Source organism: Pundamilia nyererei, unplaced genomic scaffold (assembly GCF_000239375.1).
Source record: "Pundamilia nyererei isolate P.nyererei 1_Seehausen unplaced genomic scaffold, PunNye1.0 scaffold00042, whole genome shotgun sequence".
Taxonomy (NCBI): Eukaryota; Metazoa; Chordata; class Actinopteri; order Cichliformes; family Cichlidae; genus Pundamilia; species Pundamilia nyererei.
This window is the reverse complement of record NW_005187443.1, coordinates 1,389,814-1,399,366: the sequence shown is the minus strand read 5'-3', so window position 1 is coordinate 1,399,366 and position 9,553 is coordinate 1,389,814. Positions and strand designations below refer to the sequence as shown.

The window sequence follows — 9,553 nt, the reverse complement described above, 5'->3', positions numbered from 1 at the left end:
CTGAGCCCCCCAGGGCTACACCAAGTAGCAGGAGCCACACACACACACACACACACACACACACACACACACACACACACACACACACACACACACACACACACACACACACACAAAAGAGACAAAATCCTATTAGTGGAAAAAACAAAACTGAAAATGATTGATTTTTTTTTCAAAAGATAAAGGTTTGGTTGTTCTATAATCCATTATGTATTTTATAATCTTCCATCCTAATCCAACATGCTATTTGTTTGCAAAGAAAAAAAAAACAAATAAAAACTTTGATGACGTGGGCCTGTGTGTGTTTACCTGAAGAAGCGTAGTTGGCATCAATCACTCATCCGCACAGCCTGGTCTGAAGAAGAAAAAAAAAGAGAACAGTTTAGAACGACAAGCAGATCCTTCCCTTCAATCATTTCCCTTCTTTTAAACTGAAAAACTGCAACATGTTTTGGTAATATTGCTTCCCCTATCATCCACCACGACATCCTGCCTCTGCTCTGCAAAGGCTGTTAAACAAACGTACGTAAACTAGTTATTTGTTTAAATTGTTATTTTTTTGTAATTCACAAACAAGCTAGTTTTTTGACCTGTGCTCACTGTTTTTCATGCTTGAAGCCCCTTTCTCTGTATATACGAAGCAGCACTGAGCAGTGGAGAACTCAGCAAAGTGAAGGTAATGTTACAAACTTATTACCAAACTAAAAGTGCATTAAAAATCGAATCTATGATGACAAAATGACAGGGGAGAATGACTCTTTCACATTCTCTTTGCTGCTGCTGCAAAGCTGATGGGATGAAGTGATAAAGCAGCAGTGCAGTGCTTACCACTGCCCCGTCACACAGGAAGGTTCTGGGTTTGCTCGTCAGCTGAGGCCTTTTTGTGTTAAGTTGGTGTGTTCTCTCTATGTGCCCGTGTGGGTTTTCACCGGGCATGTCTGCTTCCTTCTAGAGTCCAAAGACATGTCTGTTAGGTTAACTGGTGATTCCAAATTGGTTGTAGGTGTGGATTTGAGCATGAATGGTTGTCTGTCTCCTTGGTGATCTGTCCAGGGAGTAACCCACCTCTTGCTTGATGTCACCTGGGACAAGCTCGAAAACCCCGGGGGCATGAGCTGAAGTTAAGAAATATTTTCATTGTTATCAGAAGCTAAATCTCAGCTGTCTAAATGAATGATTCAAAGAGAGCTGCAGTTAAAACGTTTTTACAGAACACTTTCTGCAGCTCGACACGGGGATAGTTTACTCCACTGAGGACAAACACGGTTACCTGTAATATCTGAAAAACTGTATTATTAGTATGTTTATTTCAATGATACCATGTTCAGATCTGTGTACAGTTGTGTTTAAAAGAAAGCTTTCACAGCACTCTGTCTTGTCAAAAACTCAGTGCACCCTTACTGCTTCCATAGGAATAAAGAGAGTAAGTAATTCCTAATCAGATGAAGTTGATTATCTGAGGATCAATAAGCATGACCACCTTCAAAAAAGCTGATTTTGGCAGTTTAAATGACTGGCGCATTTAGAGTTGTTTTAACACAACGCTACAGTCTTCCCAAGAGTGGACGTCCCAGCAAATTCACCCCAAGGCCAGACTGAGCAGTGCAAAATTACAGGCAGAGAAACTGCAAAAAACCCAGCGCTACATCTCTGAAGCTACGGGGCGGAGGTAACATTGCACATAAAAGTTTGTGTACTTGTACGAACATATGATCTTGTTTGGAAGGGTCGCCAGAAGAAAGTCGGTTCTTGCTAAAAAGAACATTGTAGGCTTGCAAAGTTGCAAGACGTCTGGAGCAATGTCCTTTGGACAGATGAGAGCAAAAGCTGAGATGTTTGGCTATCATGCACTGTGCCACATTTGGTAAAAATCACATAACAAGTGTCAAACCGGTGGTGGAGGGGTGATCATTTGGACTTCTTTTACCTGTAAGGTTAAGCCAGAACTCCTCTGTACTTTGACAAAGTATTCTAGAGTCAAATTTGAAGTTACCCGACTCAAAATTGGGCCGTGCAACAGGACTATGATCCCAAACACAGCAGCAAATCTCTGACAGAATAACAGAAAAAGAAAAAAATCAGTGTTGCAATGGCTCAGTCAAAGCCTACACGTTAAAAGAGTTGCGCATAAACAAAAGCTCACAAACCTCAATGAACTGAAGCAACACTGTAAAGACGAATGGACCAAAACTCCCCCGCAACAATGTGAGAAACCGATAACATCACACAGAAAATGATTACATCAAGCTGTTACTGCTGGTTCTACAAGTTATTGAATCATAGGGTGGAGTGGACTCTGTGCAGTCAGTTGAGCATTCAAAAACTAAGCAGGATTGAGGCTGAATTGGTGTCACACTTTAATTCTCGCTACAAATGTTCTCAAACTGAATACTGAGTGAACGGTGAATAAAAGGCCAGAATGCAGACAGATGTGAAGAAGGCAGAGGCCGAGTGGTTGGTTGGGTCGACTGTCATTCTTCTGCGTTATCGCAGAGACTGACTGAGCTGTGATAATCTCTGAATCTAATCCCACGGTCTTGACCTTTGAATAATCCAGTCCATCTGCCTGCGCTTACAGAGATACTTGTACCAGCCAACAGAGCCAAACACTGCAGCGCTACCACACAAACCACCGCTTTAAATCACAGATTATTGCATCACAGGGCAGAGAATAAATTGGGCTCTAAAAGCTATAATTGAGCCAGTTGCCAATATTCTGCTGTTTTGAACTAAGCTCATTCATTGCAGTACTTACATTCTGGTTTGAGCACACCACTCTGGCTACAGTTAAAAATGGGACATGATAAGCAAGTAATGCGGTCAATGTGGATGCTATTAATCTACAAATCCACTTGTTGCTCTCCCTTTCTCACTTTCAACCAACTACTTAGCCAACAAATGCCTGCTTTCAGGAAAAAAAACGATCCAAAGAAAAGCTATATCACATATTAAATTATGTCACTCATAACTCAAAGAGCATATCCTGTCTGGTCAAGTAGTCAGAAAAACAAAACTCCCTGTTAATACATCTTTGACCTAAGCCCATAAACACTACCTTACCCTGTTCTCCTCCAGTACTCAAAAAAGAGCCTTCAAATATAGCAGACAGGATGATTGATACCAGTCTGTGTGAAGCAGCGTTCTACCAGATCAATTTGATGAGATGCACTAAGATTAGTAATGTACTTGTGACTCATTGCTTTCTGTATGCTATCCACCGAGGCTGCATGACGTGTCACTGTGCTGGTGTAAGTGATATATGCCAGTCCTGCTGCTAACCTCACTTCACAGATGCTGCAGGTGCCTGAGAGGTTTTTATCTAGAGGCAGTGTAGCTGCAGGACTACAATAGCCTAAGGTGACATTTTAATGTATTTTAGCCTCTTGAGCAGTTGTTCCAGTGTGTAGGTGTAAATGCATGCAATTCCTTCTCAGAAGACTCATGTGTTGGTAGAAGACATCATTAATTTAACATGCACTGGGAAAGAGCTTCTATTTGTGCCACTTTTAGTTTCTATGCAGGCAGAGCTATTTATTAAAAAGATACGCTAGGTGATGGACAGGGTTGGTGTCCTTACTCAAAAACAGTAATGCATTACAAATTACTTGTTACTTTTTAAAAAAAAAAGTAATGCAGTATGTTAATGAATCATTTGTTACAATACTCATTATGTTATTTTTGTATTAAGGCCTTTATACACATGCAAATATTTCACAATGTGTTCAGTTGGTAAGGGCCTAGATAATTACTAGTTAAGAATATAAGGCTTAGACTACAATCCTCCCTATTAACACAAATCCCTATGCTAAAGAGGAGATAAATATAATTATTTTCGTGTTTAAGTTGGACCACAATGCTGAAAACACAAAGCAGTTGAAAACCAGAGCAAAAAGACTACTCGTAATTCTACTGTAGATATATGTACAGGTAGGTATAGGAATAATACTACAAGACTGAGTGATCTTCACTGCCTTTGTTACCTGTTGAAGGCCAGACTGGCTGCTGGGCTGGGGTTGGCATGCACTCAGCTTTAGCATCACTCTGGACTGTTTGCTAGATTTGTGTCACCATGCCGTCAGTGCAGATGCTTGCAAAGAGCTGCTGTTGTGTCAACACTATAATGCTGTTGTTTCTGTCCTGGATGCAGTTTGCACTTTAGCGTCTCGTTCTTCTCCTTTCATACGCTAAAAATAAGAGTAACGTCCACAACGTCACTTTCAGTTTAAGGTAACACTTTACTTTGGAATGTGTTACCTTAAACACTGTAATTTACACTCAAATGAGGATGCAGGAGCCAAAGTGCTTTTAGTGTTCAATTAATTAGCTGTGTACTTGAATTAATAAAGAGGACACTGCAGCTTAAATTAGTCAGTCATGTGGTGCCTTGACAAGACACTAATGTCTCAAAATGTCTGATAAACATCGTCTTACTGTAACACCATTACTGACAACGTGTGACAAGCTCCTGCTTAAAACAAAACGCAGCAGCTCACCACTCCTATTTAATTTGATATTTCACAAACACATTTGACTGACAAAGCATTTTTTAATTCTCAGTCTGCCTTCTTTAGAGCCAGCCTGCTGCTCAGCAGTAAATATCTTTCCAACAGTTTCATCATACTATTCCCTGCAGAGGCAACATGTACATACACATACACATCTATTAGAGAATGAATAGCGCAAAAGGTAGTCATGCAGTTCCTGCTCGCCTTACTTTGGGCTTGTGTTGTGCAGCCATGTGAGTATTTTTCAGACAAGGCAGAGCACTTAGAGCTAGCCCTTTACAGTGGCCACTGTTTGGAAGAGCTGTCCTACAGCAAAGTGAAAGCCGCCACAGCTTCTTTAAGACTATGACACGCAACATAAAATCAATAGATTGACTGGTGGGAATAAAAATACAACGCAGAAATGTGTCAGCACACTCTCTTCCTTTTTAACTCCATTAAATAATGGGATGGGTTTTTTTTTACTCTTTTAAAAGATATACTTTTGATTTAGCTTTAGAAATAAAAGAACTATGAGAACCAACTGCACTGGCTGGAATGATCCTTAGATAAAAAGGACTTTGTTTTAAAAAAGTATCAATAAACTGACTTTTTCCACTCGGACTACATTTTTTAATTATTCTCTGACTAGTCGAATATTGCGTGTTTTCTTATCATCATTAGGCATTTCCAATTATGTGTCATATGAGACAAAATGAGTCTGGGGCAGAAAAACTTTGGCCTCCACAGAATGCTGAGCACCCATGTGTGCCGGCACACGCCCAGATTAAACCTAGATTGACTCGATATGAAAACTTTCAGGTCTGAGAACTTCAATCAGAGCACTATTTCATAGAACAAACGAACAGTTTGGCACCAACGCTCCTTACGCAACGTTAGCTGCTAGAACATTAGCCTTGGAGAGAGAGAGATGTAATGTTGATGAAATGGACAAATTTGTAGTTAGGAAACTGAAATCCACTAGTTCCAGTTCCACCAGTGCTCATCAGTTAACACTGACAGATAACACAAAAGAAGAGAATGACTTGTATAAAACTAGCTGAGAAATTAAATTTCTCTACATAGCTTTAAACTCCATGAAAAAAAGTGTCCTCTGAGATCTGTGCTACAGCTATAAATATGAGTACCCTGCTTTTATTATCAACACATGATCAAGGTTTGTAAGATGGTAGCTTTTGTGTAAGATGGCTTTTCAAGTTGCTGCTGCTAGCATTGTTCCTTCTATGTCTGCTAGAATAGCTTTGTTGGCTACATTATTCTGTCTTCAGTGTCAAGGATTGGCGATTTGAATGAAACCAGATGCACAGTTCAATTTGATCCAGTTGCTAAACCTGTATGCTAAGGATATACCAGAGTTGCAGTCATGGCTAATTTGTAAGGATAGCAAGTGAGTCTCTCATGATATCCTAAACGTGTTTACTGAAATTATGTCCCGTGATGTTTTGAGAATGCTAATTAAATAAAGTCTCCAGAGTATTTCTCTGTGATTATGGAACAGACAGCTGACATTGCAGTCAAAGAGCAGGTGTCACATTTTGTGAGTAAAAAATTGGGGGTAGAAGAAACCAAAAACCAATACCCTTTTAGTTGTTTAAGATAACCTTATAGATTCTTAATGGCAGCCAGCAAATGTAGGGGACAGTGCTATGACGGTACATAAAATATCTTGTATTTAAAACTGATGAGCATGTTCTTTGGGGTTGTAATCAGGTGACTTATTTGGCCACTTAATATCTCATTCCTTTGTTTTGGGTCACTATCTATTTGCTAGTGCTGTGCAATCCAGTCTGGCTTAATCTAAGCAGAGAGCATAACCCTGTACACTTCTGAATTCATTCTGCTTCTTCTATCAGCAGTCACATCATCAACGCACAGTAGTACCACAGTAGCGGTAGTGCCAGCCATACATGCTTAAATGGAAGAAAATGGATGGATGGAAGAACTGTGCCAGCTGTTTAAGATATTTATCTACAAAGTCTAATCTGGCCTTCCTGTTCTTGAGTCTTTTTTCTTTTGCACCTAGTTAGAAACACTTTGTATTTACATTCATGAAGGCACCTCTTAGCATGGTCAAGACTTGGTCAGATGTTGTGAAATTATTTTTTTTAACAATGGAAATAATTCAGTCATCATGCACTTTAGTCATCTTATATGGCCTTTCAGACCTTTTGGCAAATGCATTCATTCAATTAAGAATGCATCACATTGTTATTTGGCCACTCCTAAAGTTTTTTGCTGTCTGTCTCTCCAGCTTTATTATGTGTATTCGGCTTGATGAAGGTTTCCTTCACTTCCACTGGAATCTCTTTAAGTCTCATATTTACAAGTACAGTGAAGATCTATCTATCTATCTATCTATCTATCTATCTATCTATCTAAACATACATATATGAATGATAATATACTGAACTCTGAGAAACTGTGCAAGCAAGTCAAAGCCTTATAATGACACATACAATTCTGTCTACAGTCAAGCGCAGGCAGACCTAATAAGAGAGCAATCGTACAGTTGTGAAAGAGCTGGGCTGTTGCCATGCAATTTCATTCACACAGTGAAAGGAGCATTTATAGGTAAAATATAAAGGAAGTCCAATATTACATCTCCATGACAACCACAGGCCAAAATCAATGCAAGGTAGTCATTTGATATGGCAAGTTCTTGCTCATGGTTGAGGACTTCAGTGATGGTTTTGTATTTACATGTGACCTTAGGGTCATATAGGCTATTACTATATTTTTCAACTGCAGGAATATAAATGTATGAATAGAAAAAGAAGAATCCCTAGCAGTTGCTGATCACACCTTTTATCTAAAGTAGTCTATGTGACTGAAACCACAGTCGAGACTGCTCGTTTTATCAATGTGTTAACGGGACAAGACTGTTGTGATTCAGATGCCAGGGAGCGAGTTGCAGATTTTTTCTGTGTGTGCAAAAGACTGTGTTAGTGACATCAAGTACAGTAGCATCAGCTCTAGTGTGACCACATTTTTTAACTTTTTAGTTCTCTTTGTTTTTGCCACTGAGAGCAGGGGGACTGGTGCTATGCTGAAAGTGATATTAAAATAACTACTCACATTCCAATCCCATCTAATTAATGGAAGGCATTGGAGGACTAAAAGACACTCATCTTTTATATTATTTTTAAAAATAATTGTATTTAGGATTCAATATATTTTAAAAGGTAAGCGCTTGACCCCTGTACCACACAGAGCCTAGACCTCAACGACAGGACACCAGCAGCAGAGTCAAGGGAATTCACCATTCATGGCTTTCTCACAAGGCTTCCAGCTTCACAAGTTTCTGCACTGCTTGTCTGTCTGTTTCCATTCATAGCATATTAATACTGTTTCTATGTCCTCAGAGGGAGGGGGTCTGGGGTAACTGAACTACTGTGAATGCTTCTCTTCACGGGAGACTGAAGTAGGTCTAAGTCAAGGCCGCTAGGACTCATGCTCTAAAACAGACCACAGATTATATGTCCCCAGTGCCACATACAACAGCCACAATCCTCTGGACTTCCCTTTTTGAGGGATACTACTCCCTGCTGGTGTGGTTTGTGTTCCTGTTGGCTTCATTCACAAGCTGGTGAGTTGATGAAAAGATGAAGAGAAGCATGGGGTTACTATTCTGGCTAATCATAAGGGCAAGAGAGACTGCTGTGTCTGTTATTAAGCCTGTAATGATCATTTGGTTCCATTAGGCTGGAAGGATCAAGAAAACTAACTTGTTTCAATGAGTGAAAGTGGTGAGTCAGTGAAGCTCTGCTCTGTGTCTAATTCGTTGTGGGGTTTCTCACAGAGCATGCCAGGGGCCTCTCAAGCTTTCCCACATTGGACACAGAGAGGATGTGGAGGCGCAAAGCATGGTCTCCCCACAAAAGCCACTGTGACCTTGAAGAGTGGTGCAGGGCCAAATGGACAGCTCAAGGGCCACAATGAAACTCGATTCACTTCTGCCCTTTGAAACTTAAACACCAAAACCGATTTGTAGATCCAGCATGCATCTGAAGCAGGCATGAAATCTGATTTTTTTTTTTTTTTTGGGCACTGCACTACGTATATAAAAACTATCAAGCCCCAAAAGTTGGCACTGAATGAGAACTTCACACTGTTAGTCTTGCTTACCTAACTGTTTTAAAAGATAATAAATCTCTGTATTTAAAACCTATTTTTAAACAGCTTTAGACTATATTTTATTGCTCCTGTGCAGCTGTTGGGAGGCAGAAAACATTTATCTTTGTAGTTGTTGGTGCCAACACTCATATCATATATAAAGCAGTGAAGGATGTAAGCTGATTTTATAACTAATTAACAGGAGTAATAAAAAAGAAAAGTACAGTTACTTGAGGCTGTAACAGTCATACCGACCTATGAATCATTCAAGCATATAAAAGGCACGTAACTCAAGGGACGACCAGTGTTGTGCTACACATTACCAAGAACTCATACACTTACTGATACGCTTATTAACAGCTGGTCCGCCCCCGACAATATTTTCACGGACTGGCCTTTAAGGTGTCGCGGATAAATACAACAAAATAAAACTAGTACCGGTACCGAAAAAAAAGATTTATTCATAACACACGTGAAAAGACCCAGGAAAACCGAGTTAATGATAAAAACGGTAACAAAATAAAGCTGAAAACTGATAAAAACCCTGAAAACCATGCATTTCACACCTGAGCCTCAACTCTCGCGGCCCGGTACCAAACGACTCACGGACCAGTACCGGTCCGAGGCCCGGGGGTTGGGGACCGCTCACTTTTCAAGTTTGTTAGAGCTGTTTTATGTCCTATGTATTAAGAAATGAGAGGCAGCTGTAGTCCCGTATTTGTATAGGCAGATTTTACAGTAGATGTTCTTCCTGATGAAAAACACCCATCCCACTAGTTTATATCTCCTCCCAGTCTCAAAGCAGGAATCTGATGTGTAATATGTTAACCACTACACCACAGAACCACACTTTTCATTCTTAAATAATGAACATCATACAATACAGTAGAGCCTGTTCTCCTAAGTGACCACTTAGTTATATACAACTCACACAT

At 39.9% G+C, this 9,553-nt stretch overlaps 1 protein-coding gene across 2 annotated transcripts in view; it reads right to left on the bottom strand.

Annotated features, from left to right (window-relative positions):
- ptpra (protein tyrosine phosphatase receptor type A) overlaps nucleotides 1-9,553 on the bottom strand; it is a 28,285-nt gene that overhangs the window by 14,747 nt on the left and 3,985 nt on the right. For both annotated transcript variants that reach the window (XM_005731232.1, XM_005731233.1), the window contains exon 2: nucleotides 310-355. In XM_005731232.1, the coding sequence (XP_005731289.1) occupies nucleotides 310-330 (21 nt within the window). In that variant the 5' untranslated portion in view covers nucleotides 331-355. The remainder of the gene's footprint in view (nucleotides 1-309; nucleotides 356-9,553) is intronic.